General features: G+C 40.0%; 2 protein-coding genes across 2 annotated transcripts; one reads left to right on the top strand and one right to left on the bottom strand.

Annotated features, from left to right (window-relative positions):
* The first annotated feature begins 564 nt into the window (after positions 1–564).
* LOC126690388 (probable L-type lectin-domain containing receptor kinase S.5) lies at positions 565–17,128 on the top strand. Its single transcript, XM_050385496.1, has 2 exons — positions 565–2,114; positions 15,955–17,128. Exons 1-2 carry the CDS (start codon positions 737–739, stop codon positions 16,827–16,829), a joined length of 2,253 nt encoding a protein of 750 aa, XP_050241453.1. The 5' UTR covers positions 565–736; the 3' UTR covers positions 16,830–17,128.
* A 209-nt stretch (positions 17,129–17,337) lies between these two features.
* Positions 17,338–19,078, bottom strand: LOC126690390 (2-oxoglutarate-dependent dioxygenase DAO-like). Its single transcript, XM_050385498.1, has 3 exons — positions 18,700–19,078; positions 17,859–18,174; positions 17,338–17,749 (listed from the first exon to the last, which is right to left on the bottom strand). The coding sequence occupies exons 1-3, from the start codon at positions 19,050–19,052 to the stop codon at positions 17,501–17,503; spliced, it is 918 nt and encodes a 305-aa protein (XP_050241455.1). The 5' UTR covers positions 19,053–19,078; the 3' UTR covers positions 17,338–17,500.
* Positions 19,079–22,596: the final 3,518 nt, after the last annotated feature.

Raw genomic sequence — 22,596 nt, forward strand, 5'->3', positions numbered from 1 at the left:
TTCTTTTATGCAGCAACCTCAACATTACTTCTCTTGAAATAGAGCTTGATGCCAAGTTTATTAAGGATTCCTTAGGAAATCCTTCATATATTAATAACATCATATCACCTTTATTGGATGATTGCAGGCTCTTGATATCTCGCATACCACAGGTTTGTATTAAGCATTGCTTCCGTCAGGCGAACAGATGTGCGGATAGTCTTGCTAGGATGAGCTATTGTCTAGATGCTGATTTTTCTACCTTTGATAGTCCGCCTGTAGACTTAATTAATGTTGTTGAGGATGACCTCAATGGAATGTTTGTTAATAGGGTCTGTACTGAGAATGTTGTTGTTTCCTAGTTTTTAATGAATCATATTTTCATAAAAAAAAAAAAAAAACTATAACTATTTTACCAATATTCAAATATTTTAGTTGAATATTTGCAACTTGCTAGCACTATTGAGTATTATTGACTAAAAAGTTTCGTCAATTGTTTTGTATTGGAATGTCAGGCCAAAACGTTGTTCAAAGTGAAGCCTGCCTCTCTCTCTCTAAAGTCTTATTAAACTCTAAACAAAACAGTTCTCAAGTTGTTGTTCTCAAAAAAAAAAAACAAAAAAAACAGTTGTTGTTCTCACTTCTCAGGAGGACCCAAAGACAAAATAAAGGAAAGGAAGGGGGCAAAGAAGAAGAAAGGGACAGGTTGGGTCAAAAATAAACTTGTCAGTTTAAACTCTTCATTATCCTGTCATTAATGAATCGTTGGTCAGAGGAGATCGAGGAACTGCGGCGACAAATGAAAAGACTTATTATGGATCTGCAGCTACAAGTACAAGTACAGGTGAGGGTTATAAGGAATAGTAATATTATTGTGTTGCTTTGGTTTTTAGCAGCGTTCTTCGAAGCTCATAGCCAGGACACACCAGCCGATACTTTTGCGTTCGGTGATCCATTTAACAGCTCCTACTACACCACCTTCGCGGTGGTATCGCCGGCCACAATCAGCAATGATGCCCTTCAACTGACTCCAGATTCAGCCGGTAATTTCACCCTCACAAAGAGGTCAGGCCGAGTGTTGTTCAACCATTCGTTCAAGCTTTGGGACGATCTTGCTGGAGGTGGAGGTGGAGTCAAGGTGGCATCTTTCAACTCTTCCTTTCTCCTCAACACTTATCGCATTAGCTACTCCACCGCAGGAGAGGGTCTTGCTTTTATCATCGCCCCGGACTTGGATCTCCCAACGGGTAGTGACGGTCAATACCTGGGTTTGACCAACTCCACCACTGATAGCAACTCCACCAACCGTCTCATCGCCATCGAGTTGGACACATTCAAGCAGGATTTCGACCCGGACAACAACCATGTGGGTCTCGACATCAATAGCGTTAGATCTAATAAAACCGTGTCTTTGACCCCATTGGGCATCCAGCTGGCCGTGGCCCCTCATGAGATAAGATTTTACATGGTGTGGATCCAGTACGACGGGGAAAACAAGTCTCTGTCGGTGTTCTTGGCAGAGCAAATGCAAGATAATCAAGGGAATCCCTCACAGTACACTGTAGACAAGCCCAACAAGCCTGTGCTCACTGCGGATCTTGACCTTGGAAGCTTTGTCAACAAGAACTCCTACTTCGGATTCGCCGCCTCCACGGGACCGATCCACATCCAGCTCACCAGCGTGCTCAGGTGGAATCTGACCGTGGAGAAGCTTCCGGGCGCTGATGAAGAATCATCAGGTGGTCACGAGGGGCTTAAGATTGGTTTGGGGGTTGGAGTGCCTTGCTTGGTTTTGGTGCTGATGGGGATTGCTGGTTTGGGGTATTATGTGCACAAAAAGCGTGTTGCAGCAGCTGCTTCAGGTCCCAATATATTGGGTGCGCTTAAAAGCCTCCCAGGAACGCCTAGAGAGTTCAGCTTTAAGGAACTCAAGAGTGCTACCAACAACTTCGACGAGAAGCATAGATTGGGTCAAGGTGGTTTCGGTGTGGTCTATAAAGGTGTGATTCCTATGGAGAATCTGCAAGTCGCCGTCAAGAGGTTCTCCAGGGAAAACCTCAAGGGTAAAGATGATTTCTTGGCTGAGCTTACCATTATCAATCGCCTTCGTCACAAACATCTCGTCCGATTACTCGGTAAAGTCATTTTTCAATCTCTTCTTCTGTTTCTATATATTTAGCCGTGTCTCACTTAATTTGCACTAATACGTTTGCTTTAATAAACTGATTTGTTAAACACCATATGCAATGCATTGATCTCCTTGAACAAATTAAGCCCAACGCTAGCTAGCTAATGAAAATTCAAATTTGCTCTGATTGTTGCTAGCGAAGATAGTGGTCAAATTAATATATGCTTAAATTATTACTATTATCACTGCTTGCTATTCATTTTTTATCATATATTAGGGCCAGGGATGAGAGAACAAAGTATAATGTTTTGAAATTTGACTACGATATGACTTCGGATTCCAGTAACTTCATGTTTCTGTTCTTTCTTCTCCATGATTCGAACTCGTGCCCTGTCACCTGTGTTGAATCGATGCTCTTTGGTACCCCCTTTTTAGTTAGCGAGTCTGTGTTGAATGGATGCTCTTTTGTTATTATTGTTTTAGACCCAAAAAAAAAAAAAAAAAAAAAAAAAAAAAGAGAGGTTAAAAGTATGAGTAATGTTAGGGAGATATAAGCCTCATTTAATACGCATGTTTAAACATATGTTTTCAGTTTTTAAATAATATTACACGTATTTTTACATGTTTTTTCACCTACACATTTTTCCAAAAAAACTGAAAACTGTTGTTTAAATACACATTCCAAATGGGCTCATAATTTATTACAACTTTGTACCACAATTCTCTACATGGTGAGTTGTAATTAGTTAAAGTGTGATGGTGGGTTATGTGGAGTGATTAGTTAAAATGTGATGTTGAGCCATATAGAAACACTCTTCCCCCCCTTTCTTAATGTTGTATCCTCTCTGTCTCTCTTACTCTTTTCTTTTCTTAGAGTTGCATCCCACTACTATCCATTCATTTCTCCTATTTATAGCCTTTGTTAATGAGGTGATCATCATTATTTTCTCCTTTATTACAATAACGCCCCGCTTGGTTGGAAATTTAATCTTTACATGCGATGTTGATGGAACGGCCCTCATTGAGTGGATCCATGGTCTTCCTAGGATGGCAGTATACGGGGAAAATGAACTTACTATTGTGAACGTTACAGATACTTCTTTCCCTCCCATAGTCACGGGGAGAGAAATTTGCCCCTCAGGAATCACTACTTTGCCATCAAATCCAACCAAAGGTGAAGTGTGCTTTATGAGGTCCTCCTTCCTTAGCCCGAGTCCCTTGAATAGATCGGGGTACATCACGTTGACCCTGCTTCCCTGGTCTATCATCACCCTTTTTACAAAGAAGCCATTTATCCAGGCCGTTACCACTAACACGTCATCATGTGGCTGAATCGTCCCCTCTAAATTGTCATCGTCAAACGAGACTGGCTCCCGTGCAAACTTCATCTTCTTTCCCGGCGGCTGTATACCCGGGTTGCCTTCTACCGGTACTATTGTCAACACCCCTTTCCTCCTCACTACACTGAGTTTTTCTGGTGCAACATGGATTACTTCAATTACCCCCATAGGGGGTGGGAGAAGGTCTCCCCTTTGCCGGGTATCTTGCCCTGCGACTCTGTCCCCAAAGTCTAGTATGAAATCTTTTAAGTGCCCGGCCTTGACTAGCTGCCCGAGGTGGTCCTTCAATACCCGGCACTGTTCGGTGGTGTGACCCTTATCTCGATGATAAGTGCAGTACAAACTCTGATTCCTTCTGGATGGGTCCCCTCCCATCTTGTTCGGCCATTGAAAGTATGACTCGTGTTTGATCCGGTCAAGAATCCTGTTTACCAATTCCTTAAACGTCACGTTCACTTCTCCCATTTGTGTGGCCGGTTCTTGAATTGCCAGACCCCCACGAGGCCTGAACGGAAAACCTACCTGCCAAGGACGAGTCATCATCGACGCTTTGCCTTTGCTCTGCAGCCAGTCATCTTCCAGTCGTTTGTACTCCTCTATGCGTCTCATAAGCTGTCGCATGCCTTCGGGCGGCTTTTTGGTTAACGACACCCGTAGCCCTGAATCCTTGGGCAGCCCCATCCTAAACGTGCTTGCCGCCACCCTTTCGTTGTCTCCGCCAATCTCGTTGTATAGCTCCCAATACCGGCTCGTGTGATTATGGAGGGTCTCTCCCGCCCTCATTTCCATTGAGAGGAGCGCGTCTATTGTCTAAGGTACTCAACTGCATGTCACAAACTGGACTCCGAACTCTTGAATCAGCTCGGAGAAGTTACGTATGGATCCTTTTCGTAACCCATTAAACCACCTCAATGCAGTCGGTCCCAAACTCAAGGGAAATACCTTGCACATGAGCGCATCGTTATGAGTATGCAAGGACATCATCTGAATATAATGGCTGACGTGTTCTACCAGATCAGTTTTCCCATAATAGCAGTTGAACGGTGGGCGGGCAAACCTGTCCGGCATTTCGGCTCGCTCGATTTCGTTCAAAAACGAGGACCGAGTTGCTTTTTGCAGAGCGCGACTCATGGCATTCATGGCAGCATTCCGGGGTCGTCTCTCTTCCGGGGAGAGTGAGTCTCTTACTTGATTTTCCCGAGAATGTGAACAGTCTTGACGCTGCCCCGATCCCTGGGAAGGAGACCGGTTCCTATTTTGTTGAGACCCTCTCGAGTGTGAATGGTCTCGGTACCAATGGTATTCCCGGGAATGTGAACGACTTCGCCGCAGTCGAGGTCCAGATTGATTGGATCCCTCTCCATATCTGTTTCCCCCAATCCCGTCCCCCTATTGTCGATCATTTCTGTCTCCTCCCCGGCGCCTACCTCTCACCTCCAGCTCCAAACCCCTGACTAGTTTGCGGAGCCGTTCGAGCTCTTCATCCCGTTCCTCCCTCTGCCTTCGTCCCGTAGCATCGGAAAACGCCCGTTGGGTTTGGTACGACCCCTCTCCCATGCCGGACATCACTTCTAGTTGGTCATGCCTCCTATCTTCCCATTCTTTCTGTCTGCGCTCTCACCAACTTGACCCCCGAGAAGACCCTACGGATCCGGTTCCCGTATGGTCCCCCGAACGCCTTTCAGACATTGTACCCGAGTTTGAGTCCCTTTAGAACTACAGCGTCGTAAGAGAGCACCACGGTGTGCGCCAATTGTAAGCACCAAAGACGGGCTTGGTGGGCCAAACCACTATTTGGGCTCATAATTTACTTGTATGGTGGGTTTGGGTATCCTACCTTGGGTGGTTCTAGGCTAAGGGACCCAACGCAAACACTCTTCCCCCCCCCTTTCTTAATATTGTATCCTTTTTGTCTCTCTTACTCTTTTTTTTTTTCTCAGAGTTGCATCCCACTACTATCCATTCATTTCTCCTATTTATAGCCTTAGTTAATGGGGTGATCATCATTATTTTCTCCTTTAGTGCAAAGAAGGGTCCAATGCCAATGGGCTTAAGTGGATTTTTAGGTACGAGTGGCTTTGGAAATGGTTCCCATTTCCGTTAATGTGTTCGGCAGCGGAGTTTCCTAAAGTTCTCCTGGGCACTTAAACGGTAATGTGCCCGGGCAATGCGACCGAGCATATGCATAGTGCCCGTAAATGGTTTCCCGAGCACCCTGTGAGCAGGGTGTATGCAATCCGCCTTCTAAGGGTCCGGACAACACTCAGTTCACATTAACAGCAATTCGTGGGTTTGGACCGGGGCTCTCGTTGATGTGAAGGTTGGATCTTTAGCCCATATCATTAATTCATGGTCCAAGGCCCAATATGAACTTGGGTGTTAAGTGCCGTACACTTAACTTTACTCAAAGTATTGAACCCACTAGCAGCCTCTTCACGTATTTACCCAGAGGAAAAAAAAAAAAAAAAAAAAAAAAAAAAAAAAAAACAAAACAAAACAAAAAAAGGGGGTGGGCGTCACAATTTGTATTTATTTTCATGGGAATTGGGTCCCTTTTGTGGAGCAGGAAATTAATAGGAATCTTCTGCATAGTAGTGGGTCCCACTCTTACATATCATATTATATCATCTATATTATTATTTAAGTGATTTTCTCTGTTTGAATTTCTCATTTTTTAGTTCAAAAATACCCCTACACCCTTATGTTTAAATAAAGACAAAATTAAAGGATAATCCGGTAAAAATGCAACTAAAACATTGCCTAAAAAATAGGACCACTTTCCTATTAATTTTCAAATTGACTTATTCACTTATAAATTAAATTTTCAAAATAAAAATTATATATATAAAATAAGAAAAACGCAGTCTTTTTTTTTTTCTTTTACAAAATAGGACTGCTAACCCAAAAAAAAAAAAAAAAGACTCGTGATTACGTTATGTGATTTCACTAAATTGTAGATGTGGGGCCCAATGACTTGAGACCCTGACCCATTTGTTCATTTGGGCCCAAGGCCCAAGCCGAGGAAGGTTATAGCCCAGGCTCAATAATACGAGTACAAAATAGTCTTGGGATACAGCTGAGGATGATTCAGTCCTCGGCATGTCCGAGGCCCTCCTAGAAGAAAGGGCAAAAACGGTATGGGAACAGTCTGGAAAGGATCTAAAATATCTAGGTCAATAAAGAGGAAGGCGCTGGATAGAATAACGGCTAAGGACAAAAGGAAAGCTGCCATTACTGCCATTCAATACTCTGCACCTGACAGAGCCATACTCCTCAGCTTTTACAATCACCCCTAACCACTCTGGGTATGGGCTGATGGGACAAGTATCAGTCTTGGAAAGCCGAACCCACACGTGGACGTTGGATAAGGGATACAGGCTGATATAAAAGGAAAAGTAAGCAATCAAAGAAAGGGTTGGGAAAAATGGCCAAAAACCAGAGTTTCCCAGCCCGCCTCCAGGAGAAGGACTCCTAGGGCGAAAACGACTTAACCATGTATGAACACCACGAAAAACCCACCGTCCGGTGACCAAGGCCTAGCCTTTCAAACCCACGCTCTACAAATGATATTGTTTGGGCCTTTTTACGTGCGAACCCAATATCACTTTGAGTCGTTACAAATCGCGTCCTTACAATTGGCGCCGTCTGTGGGAAAGGCTTGTGTGTTGGCATAGACGGTAGATCGAGACAGTTCCCTTGTCATTTCTAACAGCTGGTTGTAGTGTTCTAGCGTAAAGTTCCACTAGGGGCTATGTTTCCTTATTAGGGGCTACGCTTCATAGCGTCAGTCACACGGATGGTTTTAGGGGCGTGGCCGAGGGTCTAACTCCCCTAAAAACCAAGTTCTCATGCCATAGTCGAGGGGTTAATTCCCCCAAGTACTTAAAAACTGAGTTTTGAACAGAACCAAGGTATTGCATGATCCTCGGACTCAAACCTATGGGGAAACTAACTACTTGGAAGAGAAAACTGAGTTTTGGACAGAACCAAGGTATTGCATGGTCCTCGGACTCAAACCTATGGGGAAACCAACTACTTGGAAGAGAAAATTGAGTTTTGGACAGAACCAAGGTATTGCATGATCCTCAGACTCAAACCTATGGGGAAACCAACTACTTGGACGAAAAAACTGAGTTTTGGACAGAACCAAGGTATTGCATGGTCCTCGGACTCAAACCTATGGGGAAACCAACTACTTGGAAGAGAAAACTGAGTTTTGGACAGAATCAAGGTATTGCATGGTCCTCGGACTCAAACCTATGGGCAAACCAACTACTTGGACGAAAAAACTGAGTTTTGGACAGAACCAAGGTATTGTATGGTCCTCGGACTCAAACCTATAGGGAAACCAACTACTTGGACGAAAAAACTGAGTTTTGGACAGAACCAAGGTATTGCATGGTCCTCGGACTCAAACCTATGGGGAAACCAACTACTTGGAAGAGAAAACTGACTTTTGGACAGAATCAAGGTATTGCAATGGTCCTCGGACTCAAACCTATAGGGAAACCAACTATTTGGACGAAAAAACTGAGTTTTGGACAGAACCAAGGTATTGCATGGTCCTCGGACTCAAACCTATGGGGAAATCAACTACTTGGAAGAGAAAACTGAGTTTTGGACAGAACCAAGGTATTGCATGGTCCTCGGACTCAAACCTATGGGGAAACTAACTACTTGGACGAAAAAATTGAGTTTTGGACAGAACCAAGGTATTGCATGGTCCTCGGACTCAAACCTATGGGGAAACCAACTACTTGGACGAAAAAATTGAGTTTTGGACAGAACCAAGGTATTGCATGGTCCTCAGACTCAAACCTATGGGGAAACCAACTACTTGGACAAAAAAACGGAGTTTTGGACAGAACCAAGGTATTGCATGGTCCTCGGACTCAAACCTATGGGGAAACCAACTACTTGGACAAAAAAACTGAGTTTTGGATAGAACCAAGGTATTGCATGGTCCTCGGACTCAAACCTATGGGGAAACCAACTACTTGGACGAAAAAACTGAGTTTTGGACAGAATCAAGGTATTGCATGGTCCTTGGACTCAAACCTATGGGGAAACCAACTACTTGGAAGAGAAAACTGAGTTTTGGACAGAACCAAGGTATTGCGTGGTCCTCGGACTCAAACCTATGGGGAAACCAACTACTTGGATGAAAAAATTGAGTTTTGGACAGAACCAAGGTATTGCATGGTCCTCGGACTCAAACCTATGGGGAAACCAAGTACTTGGAAGAGAAAACTGAGTTTTGGACAGAACCAAGGTATTGCATGGTCCTCGGACTCAAACCTATGGGGAAACCAACTACTTGGACGAAAAAACTGAGTTTTGGACAGAATCAAGGTATTGCATGGTCCTCGGACTCAAACCTATAGGGAAACCAACTACTTGGACGAAAAAACTGAGTTTTGGACAGAACCAAGGTATTGCATGGTCCTCGGACTCAAACCTATGGGGAAACCAACTACTTGGAAGAGAAAACTGAGTTTTGGACAGAACCAAGGTATTGCATGGTCCTCAGACTCAAACCTATGGGGAAACCAACTACTTGGACGAAAAAATCAAGTTTTGGACAAAACCAAGGTATTGCATGGTCCTCGGACTCAAACCTATGGGAAACCAACTATTTGGACGAAAAAATCAAGTTTTGGACATAACCAAGGTATTGCATGGTCCTCGGACTCAAACCTATGGGCAAACCAACTACTTGGACGAAAAAACTGAGTTTTGGACAGAACCAAGGTATTGCATGGTCCTCGGACTCAAACCTGTGGGGAAACCAACTACTTAAAATCAAGTTTTGGACAGAACCAAGGTATTGCATGGTCCTCGGACTCAAACCTATGGGGAAACCAACTACTTAAAATCAAGTTTTGGACAGAACCAAGGTATTGCATGGTCCTCGGACTCAAATCCAAGGAAAGGTCAGCTACTTAATAAGAATTCTAAATTGCTCAATCCGTGGATCAAGTACCAGAAGAGGTCAAAGCTAGGAAAGTTATTAGGAAAATGGTGAGACGCCTCATTACTCGGCAACCTGAAGGGGCTGTTCATTTTTGGGTTATATGTCCTCGGGTGATTACCTCCTACACCGCATCGAGCATTCAGCTATCATCTCAGCTATTTTTGGGGTAAGTATTACTTCCTCAGGTCGGCATTATTGTGCCAAGCAACTTTGTTAAGTTCATAATAATATGTTTTCTTTAGTAAGGGTTTCGACCCTAAGTGTCGTTTGTTCAGGTTGGCATTATTATGCCTAACAGCTCTCATAAGCTCATAGTAGTATCTTTTATCTTGGTAAGGGATTTTGGCCCTAAGTATCACTTCCTCAGGTCAGCATTATTGAGCCAAACAATATTATTAAGTTCATTATAAACACCTTTTCCTCAGTGAAGGTTTCTGCCCTGAGTGCCATTTATTTAAGTCGGCATTATTATGCCAGATAATTCCAATAAGCACAGAGCAAGATCTTTTTATTTATTGAGATTTCGGCCCCAAACAGTGTTCATAGTATAAAAATAAAAAAGAAAGAAGTTACAAGATAGTACGTCTATTCACGGCATAACTATTTCAAAAGAAGAGATAGAATATACGAAATCAAGAAATGACGACCTTTATTAAAATAAAGAGGTGTTACAGTGTACAATGAAGGGCTTAAAACAAAGCCTATATAGGAAATGAGTTATAAAAACAATAAAAAATAATAACAAATGAACAGAAATCTTTTTAAGCTCTGCTCCCAAGTCTTTTCAAACTCTGCCCTAGTGGCACCCATATTGAGAGGAGGACCTTCCTTGGTGGTAGAGGAGAAGAAGAGGAAGAAGGAAAAGCACCAGGATGGATCTGGAGGTGGAAAGAAAAAGAAAGAGAGTCAAAAGGAGGCACCAGTGAAGGAAGAGAAGAAGAAGCAGGGATACTTTGTCCCTGCGTCAGTCCTAACTCCTAACACGTTGGTGCCATATTAGCTATGCTCATAAGAGAGCGGCTGGTACTGATAATGGGAGATCCCAACTCAGCCGCACCAGAAGTTTGACGCGACGAGCCCCTGCTTCGGATTTTGACTGAAAGGAAGATGAGAGATATCTTTAGTCTCTCCCATCCCTGCCCTGACCAAGCCATTTTGAGCTTCGCAAGAACGTAGCATTTCTGGGAAGGGTATGGTCTCCTCATTCCCATTCTTGGACTTATCACGATGCAAGGTGTGAGCGATCAGATAAGGGAAACTATAGGGGAGGCTAAGGATTTTTAGATTTCAGAAGGATTAAAAGGGTCTCTGTACAAGAGAAATAACCTCTCGCTCTTCTTCTTATATGAAGGGCAAGACAGAAGGTATTTAATCTGTCCAGATTTCCAAGAAAATCTGTAAACGAGAAAAATGCCCGTTCCGCTTCCCCATACCGTCAATAACCGTCGAATTTAAATGGTCTCGTAAAGGGAAATCATTAAAGGCGCATTTTGGATAAATGAAACGGCAGGAACGCCTTATGAATGAAGTCAGGGGAGTGTCTCGTAGCCCGGAGTGTTCCCTGGGTAGACTAAAAGACACCAACATTAATGAAGGACAGAGTTAAATGAGCTGTGACGAAAGCTTGGTATTACCAAAACCCTCCTCTCCAACCAAGGGGTCGGACAGTAGGATTTTGAGGGGCTATTGTGGGGCCCAATGACTTGAGACCCTGGCCCATTTGTTCATTTGGGCCCAAGGCCCGAGCCGAGGAAGGTTATAGCCTAGACTTGGTAATACGAGTACAAAATAGTCTTGGGATACAGTTGAGGACGATTCAGTCCGAGGCATGTCCGAGGCCCTCCTGGAAGAAAGGGCAAAAACGGTATGAGAACAGTCTGGAAAGGATCTAAAATATCTAGGTCAATAAAGAGGAAGGCGCTGGATAGAATAACGGCTAAGGACAAAAGGAAAGCTGCCATTACTACCATTCAATACTCTGCACCTGACAGAGCCATACTCCTCAGCTTTTACAATCACCCCCAACCACTCTGGGTATGGGCTGATGGGACAATTATCAGTCTTGGAAAGTCAAACCCACACGTGGACGTTGGATAAGGGATACAGGCTGATATAAAAGGAAAAGTAGCAATCAAAGAAAGGGTTGGGAAAAATGGCCAAAAACCAGAGCCTCCTAGCTCGCCTCCAGGAGAAGGACTCCTAGGGCGAAAACGACTTAACCATGTATGAACACTACGAAAAACCCACCGTCCGGTGACCAAGGCCTAGCCTTTCAAACCCACGCTCTACAAATGATATTATTTGGGCTTTTTTACGTGCGAACCCAATATCGCTTTGGGTCGTTACAAATCGTGTCCTTACAGTAGAAATTTTATTAAATTTTTAGATTTTTAAAGAACTAAAAAGGAATAGTATACTACCAGGACTTTAATTCATTCTTATCATTAAATAAAATTAGATTGACATTATTATTTTTTTATTTGTTAGGATATATTTTTTAAATTAAGGGATAATATTTAACATACAAAAATTTAATTTGGATAATATTTATCATCTAATTAATATTATTTTCATATTTGATTTTTATGTTACATCAAATTATCAAGATGTTCTACACGTGTATTCTTGAATTATCAACTTTAATTTTAATTTATAATATTATCAAGATTATATTAATTTTAGATTTATCAATTTTTTAGTACTTTTTTTTAAAAATAATTATCAATTTAAAATTCAATTTGGAATTATCAATTTAATTTAGTTTTCGGAAGAAATCTTACCTCTTATTTTAGTGAGATAATTATTTACACTTGATTATTTTTTCTTTTATCTTTATTGAATCTATTAAAATATATAATTATTTGTACATTTATTTTATAAGATTTTTCATAAAATCGTGCAAAGCACAAGCCTATAACTAGATGTCGTGGTTACGGCAAATGACTTCACCAAATTGTAGAAATTTAATAAATTTTTAGATTTTAAGAATAGATATTGTACGGCACCGAGGTCCCAAGACCCAGATGGGCCCTGGGCTCAGGCCCAATGGCACGGCCCCATCGCCCTAAGCTCCGCTTGAAACTGCCTTCAAAGAATACGAGTTTTGGACCTCGGCTCCTGAACTATGCTCGGAACAATGAAACCTTGTCCGGGCGTACCATAGGATGCTCGAGGAACATCACTACCGAGCAAACTCACCTGAGTTGGAACCAAGTTCCAAGGCCATAATTGTTACATTCCACTCTCACCTAAACATCCACTTATAACAGATAATATTGGACCTTCAATTGCACTAACAATGGCAGTAATCATGATCTCCCCACTAACTTAAAGCTATAAATAGAAGAAGTTGGGGAAGAATAAGGAGTTCAGAAAAAAGGGAGAAAAAACAATCATTTAGGAAGGGAGGAAGAATATTACTTTGAATCTCTGTGCCGAGAACGACCCAAAGTAGGAAATCCTGAAGCCCACTTTATAAATAAATTGTGAGCCCAAGTGAGGTTGAGCCCAACAGTCTCATTTCAGGCTTGCACAGATATATACATATTTTTAGATAAATATGACAAATCAAGTAATAAAAGAAAGTAGTATTTGATTTACAACTATAACAACTATGTCTATCTAAAATGTTATCAACAAAACCTAAAATCAATAGAATAGAATTACCTAAGGATAGAATTTAAATAAAAAAAAGAGAGATAAAAAAACACAAAAGAAAAAAAAAAAGATCGAATTTGCATTTTTTTCCTACGTTTCCTTAAAAAACGTAAAAGGAAAAAAAGATAGAACTTGCATTTTTTTCCTACGTTTTTTTTTTTTTTTTTTGATGGATAAATTTGCATCTTATGTCATCTTTTTTCTAATAATAAAGTTTTAAAAAAAAAGTATTTGAGTTTCACCTAAACTACTTCTTTTTGTAAATTTTAATAAATTTTTAGATTTTAAGAATAGATATATACATATTTTTTGGATAAATATGACAAATCAAGTAATAAAAGAAAGTAGTATTTGATTTACAACTATAACAGTTGTGTCTATCTAAAATGTTATCAACAAACCCTAAAATCAATAGAGTAGAATTACATAAGGATAGAATTTAATTAAAAAAGAGAGATAAAAAAATTAAAAGAAAAAAAAGATCGAATTTGCATTTTTCTTCCTATGTTTCTTTAAAAAACTTAAAAAGGAAAAAAAGTTAGAACTTGCATTTTTTTTTTCCTACATTTTTTTTTTGGGTGGATAAATTTGCATCTTATGTCATCTTTTTCCTAATAATAAAGTTAAAAAAAAAAAAATATATATATATATATATATATATATATATATATATATTTGAGTTTCACCTAAACTATTTTTTTTTTATCATATCATCTTTTTCACAACCTAAAATTCCCACTATATATATATACACACAGTTTTTTGGTGTTTCATTATTTCTACTATGTACTTTACAATTATTTGTTATATTCGTCCTTTCTCCTCTCTGCCCTACCTACAACCTTGCAGGTAATTTTTTTTTCTTTCATCAAATTGAATAAATTGTGTGTGTTTGTTGCCTTTTTATTATATATGATATGATTTTTATCAACAAGTTTTATAGATAGGCTGAAATTCTATGTTTGATCACACCTTTTAATGTTTTTTTTTAGAAGTCAATATAGCAAGCAATATATTTTTATTTTTTAATTTCTTATTACATGATTATTTGTTGTTGACATCAATATTTTATAGTGGATTTAATTTGTTATGGCTTTTGTTTGGTGCTTTGTTCCATGTAATCTATATTCTTTAATTAAAAGCAAAATTTGCTGTTAAACATGAAATTGGATGTTAGAGAATCCATTCGTCCAAATTTCTATGTAAGTCTATCTTTACCTAACTCCGTTTTCGTTTTTTTTTTTTTTTTTTTTTTTTTTTTTTTTTTTTTTTTAAGTTCAAAATTTTGGATTTTTTTCATTACTGAATTGAGGTTTTGGCTTAATTTTGTTTTCAACCGTTTTAATTATCAAATTCGTTATTTTTTCATGTGTAATATTAATATATGTATTTTTTTTATGATAAAAAAATAATATATGTGTTCTTAAAGGCTAAAACATAATACAATTACAAACATTACTTTAAGTTAGGATGTTATATTTATTGATTAGGAAGTTAGAATGTTACATTAAGGTAGAGTATTATATTTTTATTTATTATTAATTTAGAATGTTACATATGGATACATATGCAGGTTTAGGGTTGATATAACTTATAACCATTTGAATGAAATCAACACTAAAACAAATGATTTAAATATCAAAATAAAAAATAAAAATTAAATTTCTTTTAAGTGTACAAGTGCAATTTATTTTTTAATCTTAAATTTTGAATGAACTCTTTTTTCATTTTATTTGTTATTAAATTTAATTATATTATCAAAATATTATTTATTAAGCGGACATAATACTAATATATATATATATATATATAAAGTCAAAGTATTCATGACATACTACTGTGCAAGGATGCTGTATATATACCTGATACGTAATAAAATACTTTCCTAAAGCCGATTCTCCAAAAAAAATAATTAGTAAAGCTATAATGTCAGCTTCGTGATCAGTAGCTTTTATCCGGGTTTGGGCTTTGAGACAGATTTTCAACCATGAAATTAGAAAGAAGACTTGCCCTATTCCTTATTATTCCACCACTGAATACTTGTTACGATGATAGGAACATCATTATCACATCACAAGTACCATCTTCTCATGCATGTACACCTTTATCATTTCACATAGTTGTTACTTGTGGAGTTCACATTATGAAAGATGATGCACATCCTCCTTGATCACACGGAACCATTCATAAATTACACTAGTTTTATTATGTATCAATCACAAGCGACACTAGTTGTTAAAGATTTTTATTTATTTATTTATTTTTTTGTTCTTTGTTTTAAAACTCTTTATTTTTACTTAATCCCACTTGAAAAAAGAAAAAGGAAGAGAAAAAGAGTTAGGTATAACTAATACTGGCATGTAGCATGTGTATCTTTTAGAGTGCGTTTGGGAAGTGCGTTTTGCGCTTCCAAGACGCACGTTTGCGTTTCAGATTTTTTTTTTTTTTTTTTTTTTTTCAGCCATAACTTTTTGACTTTTCTTCTGTGAACAATGTTCTTGTACACTGTTTATGGGTCCCACAAACTAGACTTTTCAGCAACTTTTTCATTAAAAATGGGTCCAACGGTACTATTCACACATTTAAAAATTATTTTGCTACAGTGTTTTTCAGTTTTCAGTTTCAATTTTTAATTTTCAGCTGTATCCAAATGGACTCTTAGTATTTTACAAACCATGTTGATTTAGCGCGTATATCCTAACTAAAATTCAAGTTGGTGTATGTGTTTGGTTTTTGGTTGCATTTGTTTAATTAATTAATTAATAACCCATCTCGGATCCCAGTCTGAACACTAATCAACAATTAATTAATGCTAGCTATGGTTTGGCAATTGGTTCACAATTAATAATGCTCGCGTATATACATGATGATTTCAGGATGGTGCCACAAGAATGGAGTACTGCTTTTGGTGTATGAGTACATGCCTAATGGCAGCTTGGACAATCACTTATTTTGTGGGCCAGAAAGCAATACAACCCTGGAGTGGGAGCTGAGATACAAGATCATATCAGGAGTGGCATCAGCGCTGCATTACCTCCATAACGAGTACGACCAGAGAGTGGTGCACCGGGACCTTAAGGCCAGCAACATCATGTTGGATTCCCACTTCAATGCTCGTCTGGGCGACTTTGGGCTAGCACGAGTGTTAGACAATGAGAAAAACTCTTACGCGGAGCTGGAGGGTGTGCCAGGGACCGTGGGCTACATAGCTCCCGAGTGCTTCCATACTGGCAAAGCCACCTGCGAGTCCGATGTTTATGGTTTTGGGGCAGTGTTGCTGGAAGTGGTATGTGGTCAGCGTCCATGGACCAAGATTGCAGGCTTCCAGTTCCTGGTGGATTGGGTTTGGTGGTTGCATCGCGAGGGACGAATATTGGACGCTGTGGATGAGAGGCTGCAAGGAGATGAATACGTGGTTGAGGAGGCACAGAGACTTTTGCTTCTTGGCCTTGCATGCTCACATCCGATTGCTGGGGAGAGGCCCAAAACGCAGACCATTATTCAGATTATATCAGGGGCAGTGGCGGTTCCCCACGTGCCACCATTCAAGCCCGCTTTTGTTTGGCCTTCCACAATGCCAGATAGCAGCAATAGTAACAGCACGAAGGCTACTGTTACAACAGTTGATTCCACCCCCATTTCCATGTCATCTTGTCGTTTTGGGTCAGGTTCGGAACCAGCTGGTTGGACACCTCACTATGCAAGCAGGGAAAGCTATGGAGGTGCAGGTGGAGGTTACAGTGATATATAGCTGGCTCTCTCTTGTAGGGACGGATTACTACAGTACTATTGATCGATGCACCATTAATTTCCCGTTTGATATTTCCTCTTCTACTTCTTTTCTGTTTTAGTTTCCTTCTTCTTTTTGAAGAAACAAATTTCTAAATTCTAAACAACATTCTTCAATTAAATTTGGGTTGGGAACGGGTAGGCTCAAGCTCCAAGCCGTATTAAACAAACGGTTTTTTTTGGCTTTAAACTATCAAATGTGTGTAAAAACTTAATTACCAAGGAAATTATATATAGAGATCTCATGATTTTACTTCTGTATATGGTCAATTCACTGCTATGTTTCACATAGCATGACGTTTATGTTCTTAATTACACGTCCATTGTCATCTAAATTAGTCCAAATCTCCAAAATTTTCATTTGTTCTTTCCAGGATTTCCTATCGTCCTTTTGTCCTCTCGTGTGTTTGAACCATGCTTAATTGCTTATGCCAGTATATCGAATACCTTAGAACATTGTTAAGACTGTATTACTGTAACAATGTTCGATACCAACTGTTCCAAATGATATCACAACATGCATAATTGCAAAGTCTAAAGTAACATAAAAAGCTTAGGCCTAAGATGAGCCTTTTATTTAAAACCTTTTATTAGTTACATAAACTGGCAAGTCTTGACTTGATACGCATGCATTTATGGGTTGGTGCGTACAAATTGGAGGGCTTCACCAGCTTGCAATTTTGTGGAAATCCGGAGTTTCCTATATTCTTCATAAGTAAAAGGGAGAAACTGGCGAGGGTTGTCAGAGTCAACAAGTTCTGGTGGGGCTTCAACTGCCTCTTCCTTGGGTCCTAAGAGAAATGAAGCAATTGACACTCGGATACATGCTTCCTTGCACTGTACTCGATGCTTCACGTTACAAAATCTTCCATTGCTCCATGCCTTCAACATATATTAACAAACATTAGTTAACTCAAAATCAAAAATCAAAAATCAAATCATATAGTATTATTATAAATTGGGATCCTCTGCATATATGCATATTGCATACCTTAGCAACATCCCCAAGATTGACAAGCAAGGTGCCTACCCAGGGATCCACAGATACGAAGGCACCAGACTTGTCCATGACTTCAAGACCACCCACGTTTTCATCATCTTGAAGTATGGTTAGGAATCCTGAATCCGTGTGTATTTGTACACCAGAGGATCCTACAGTTTCAGGTGTGAAGTTGTATTTGTTAATTCTAAACTGGCAAGGCCATCCCTTGAACAAGTCGCTAGCCAAACCCATACTTTTGGCCAACATTCGTCCTAAATCAATGGCCAGCTCGTGTATTGCTTCAGCATACATCTCTATTGTTTCTCTGACAATAAAAGTATTGCCTAAGTAGAATTAAGCTTTCAAAACAAAACAGGTGGTTCAAACATGTGAATAACAAACATGCTCCAAAACTTGGGTTAGGGAAAAATCATCTAGGAAACTACCAATTTTTAGTACATAAGCTTCACAAATTGATGCCCCATCAACATAATATGTTCATACTTAATATGGACTTCAAATTTCATGTTAATAAGATCTTATTTACTATCCAACGGTTATTAATCTGTGATTATCTTAATATCTATGAAACATTATAATCATAACATAAAATAGTCATAAAAAATCAACTTCTTATAATTTCAAGCCATCATATATGTTTTACTTTAAATCTCAAATCTTGGCATGCAAATTATTTGTGTTTTGTGTTTAGAATTTTGAGAAAATTGTTACAACTAGAACAGACAGTAGTAGTATAAGTATTAATTAAGAGGGAAAAAAGAAAAAGGAAGGAAGGAAGGAAGAAAGAAGAGCCAGGGAGGTGGAAATAAAAAGATGAAAATTAAGAAACCTTTGGTGAGGGGAGAGATCCAATTGAGAAGAAAAGGTATGCAGAGACTGAGAAGAGGCCAAATCATAGAGACCCAAGGCCTTATAAAGAGGGTTGACCTGGGTGGGAGCCATGTAACCACTGCCGGCGATGACGTCTGTGTTGCGCATTTTGATTTCCATGGGAAGGTCAAGCACTTCTCTCACTACTTTCTTCATCTCTGACATCAGACTCGAGGGGATCTTCTGGTTCACAATCCTGAAACAACCCCACTCCTCCGATGCTTCTCTCAGTCTCTTTAGTTGCTCTCCATCATCTTCTTCCAATTTCTGCATATCAATCACTAGGATACATTTCCCCTCCTCCTCCTCCATCTTATCTTAATTAATTTGCTCTCTACTAAATACTTGACCTTAACAAATATTTGGGGCTGAGGTCATTAAGTAGCATGAGAAATACCTAGGCCTACCATCTTTGGTGGGAAGATCAAAGAAAAACACTTTCCAACAGCTAAAGGAACGACTGGCAAACAAGCTATCGGGATGGAAGGAAAAGTTACTATCCAATGCAGGCAAGGAAGTGCTTATTAAAGCAGTCGCTCAAGCCGTGCCAGCACATACCATGAGTTGCTTCTTGCTGCCATCCAGCTTATGTGAAGAAATGACAAGCATGGTGCGTAATTTTTGGTGGGGACAAAAAGGGGAGGAAAGGAAAATGGCATGGATGAAATGGGATAAGATGTGTGAGCCAAAAGCCAATGGAGGTATGGGGTTTAGAGACTTAAAAGCTTTCAATCTCGCTCTATTGGCTAAACAAGGCCGGCGGCTCCAACAAGGTAGAGATTCCCTTTCCTATAGAGTCTACAAAAATAAATATTTTCCAGATGAGGACTTTGTTCATGCCAAGAAGGGCCATCACCCGTCCTTTGCGTGGAGAAGCATTTTGGCAGCCCAGTCATTAATCAGTGATGGTGTTAAATGGCAAGTGGGGAATGGTGAAAGCATTAGCATATGGAAGGATAACTAGACCACAAATCCATCAACTTTCCGTATAGTTTCACCTCAAAGATTACTACCCATGGAGGCAAAGGTTAGTGCGCTCATTATGCAGAAAATGGAGAGTGGAAAGCTAACATGATCCGAGATTTGTTTTTGGAGCACGAGGCTGACTCCATACTGAGCATCCCATTAAGCACAGTACTACTTGCTGATAAACTGGTATGGATAGTAGCAGCTAATGGAAAATTTAGTGTGAAGAGTGCATACTACTTAGCTAGAAATGGGAAGGGAAAGGACAAAGGAGAGAACTCAGATCCGTCATTGATGAAATGTTTTTGGCAGAAGCTTTGGAGAGCAAGAATCCAAGCTAAGATTAGAGCTTTTGGATGGAAAGCCTGTCAAAATATCCTACCCACCAAAAAGAATTTATTTAATCGGAAAGTACTTGAAGACCCTATCTGTGATGAGTGTGGCTTAGAACCTGAAATTGTCCTCCATGTGTTGTGTCAGTGCTCAAAAGCCAAAGAGGTATGGAACCATTGTCATCCGCTATCTCGGATTGAGGGTAAAGGGGATTTTACTGATATACTATGGTAGTGCAGCATGGACCTGAATAAGGAGTCTAACATGTTGGATATTGTGTTGATGATTGCATGGAGTATTTGGAGAAACAAAAATAAGGTAAGGCACGGAGGAAGAAAACTCAGAGCTGCTGCAATTTATGGATTAGCCACAAGACTGTTGGAGGAATACTCTGCAGTACTGGAAAGTCCAATTCAACCCCAAGGTAATTCAATTGGAAGTAACAAATGGACTCCTCCCCCAATAGGATGGTACAAGGTGAATACTGATGGTACAGTCTTCTCTAAGCACAAATGGACAGGTATTGGGGTGGTGGCAAGGGATGATCAAGGAAGGGTAGTTGCTGCAATGAGCAAGAAACTGATGCTCCCCTTAGGGGCGTTGGAAGTTGAAGCTAAAGCACTTGAAGTGGCTAATGTTTTTGCTAGAAGCATTGCTATCCAGAAGGTGGTCTTTGAAAGTGATAATTTACTTGTTTGCTCTGCAATTCAAGGAGTCACTGAACCACCTACAACCATTGCCAATATTATCTCTGGCACCAATCAATATATGTCCCAGCTACACCAAGTTGAAGTCCAACACACTCGAAGAGAGGGCAACAAGGCAACCCACGGTCTAGCACAATATGTTCAATATGTAGATGACTATGTAACATGGATGGAGGAAACTCCAACCATTATAGAATCTATAGTTGCTTCAGATGTAAACCAATTGATTTAGACTTGAATGGTTAATGAAATACTAGTTTTCATATCAAATATATATGTATATATATATATATTTATATATATAGGCTTCTCCATTCCATACTCATACTACACTAAATAAATAAATGCTTTACCTTTTTTTATTATATATTACTTAATTTCTTCTTAGTAACTAGTAAGTAAATTAAAGGAATACTTTCTACAAAACACTAAACATGACAAGAGTCCCAGCAACTCATCTCATTACGGAGTCGGACAATGCAAAAGAAGAAGAGAACTTTTTTTTAATATTTAGTTGACTAATTTGTGCCACAATTGGCTTACTGGGTAAGTTGTGAAAGATAAAAAAGTGATGATAGGTGATGGGAATGACGAGATTACATCCCACAGAAGAAGCTAACACTAATGACGAAGAAAGCACCCATGACGAAGTCGTCCTGAATAACGAAAAAAGCAGTCATCATTGACGAAGGCAGGGGAGTCATTCAATGCAGTCAATCAATGACCGAGGCAGTTACCAAATCAACCAGGCAGACTGTTGGGAGCCTCTTAAAAGCCTCATTATTGGACCAGAGGCGTTACTAGGGAAAGCATTAACAACTACAACGGCTAGCCCCTAAAGCCACATGTATAAAGCCCTCACACAGTCAACAGAAGGTACGGATATACATTCACACTTTGAGAGAGCACTCTGGTTTTTTTTTTTTTTCATAAGGTACTTTCATTATTCTGACTTTGGCATTGGAGACGTTGTGGCAAGCACCACACCGGTGACCCTTATAGAGGATACATTCGCACCAACAAGGAGTTCCATCTGCCCACTTTGACTGACGAGCTCGCGCTTCATCAGTTTGGCGCCGTCTATGGAAACGACATTTTCAGATTCATATTTGAAAACGTAGTTTCCATCAACCCTCTACATTCAGATGGAATACAACCCAGATTCAGCAGCCTTGGCCCAGCAAGTTCAAGCCCTTGCAGCCACCATTGAAGAACTCACCAAACAAAACCAGGAAATGAAGCTACGACTCCAGCAGGTTCAACAAGCTCAACAGGAAGAAAACCGGTCCAAGGGTAACCTGGAGGGAGAAGGGGATAGCCACAGGAGAGGTACCCCTCAAAGGCCGACTACTCCGGGCGAGCAGAACTCAGATCTTCTTCGAGAAATGAGGAAGGAGATGGACGAACTAAGGAGCGCCATTAAGGAGAAAACGGACCGAAGCGTAGACAAAATGGTAAGGGCTACAGATTCGCCTTTCACCGCAGTGGTTCTTGAATGCCCTGTACCGTCAAAGTTTCGCTTACCTCAACTTGAGCCATTCGACGGACTCAAAGACCCTCAGGATCATCTTAATACCTTTAAGACGACTCTAGGTCTTCAACAACCACCTGACGAGATACTGTGTCGTTCCTTCCCAACCACTCTCAAGGGAGCTGCAAGAGAATGGTTCACGAAGTTACCAACCTCGTCTATAGACAACTTCGATCAATTAAGTAGTGCCTTCTTGCGCCATTTCATAAGGGGGCAACGTCCAAAGAGGCCGGTAGACTACTTACTCACCATAAGACATGGAGAGAAGGAAACTCTGAGGTCGTATGTCAAACGATTCACCCGGTAGACTCTGGAGGTG

This window comes from Quercus robur, chromosome 6 (genome assembly GCF_932294415.1).
Source record: "Quercus robur chromosome 6, dhQueRobu3.1, whole genome shotgun sequence".
Lineage (NCBI taxonomy): Eukaryota > Viridiplantae > Streptophyta > Magnoliopsida > Fagales > Fagaceae > Quercus > Quercus robur.

Excerpts from the sequence above, each read along its gene's own strand:
- LOC126690388 (XM_050385496.1), top strand. The coding sequence starts at position 737 with ATGAATCGTTGGTCAGAGGAGATCGAGGAACTGCGGCGACAAATGAAA. Across the intron at positions 2,115-15,954 it reads ACATCTCGTCCGATTACTCG|GATGGTGCCACAAGAATGGA; the intron begins GTAAAGTCATTT and ends TGATGATTTCAG.
- LOC126690390 (XM_050385498.1), bottom strand. The coding sequence starts at position 19,052 with ATGGAGGAGGAGGAGGGGAAATGTATCCTAGTGATTGATATGCAGAAA. Across the intron at positions 18,175-18,699 it reads GATCTCTCCCCTCACCAAAG|AGAAACAATAGAGATGTATG; the intron begins GTTTCTTAATTT and ends TTTTATTGTCAG. Across the intron at positions 17,750-17,858 it reads ATCTTGGGGATGTTGCTAAG|GCATGGAGCAATGGAAGATT; the intron begins GTATGCAATATG and ends TATATGTTGAAG.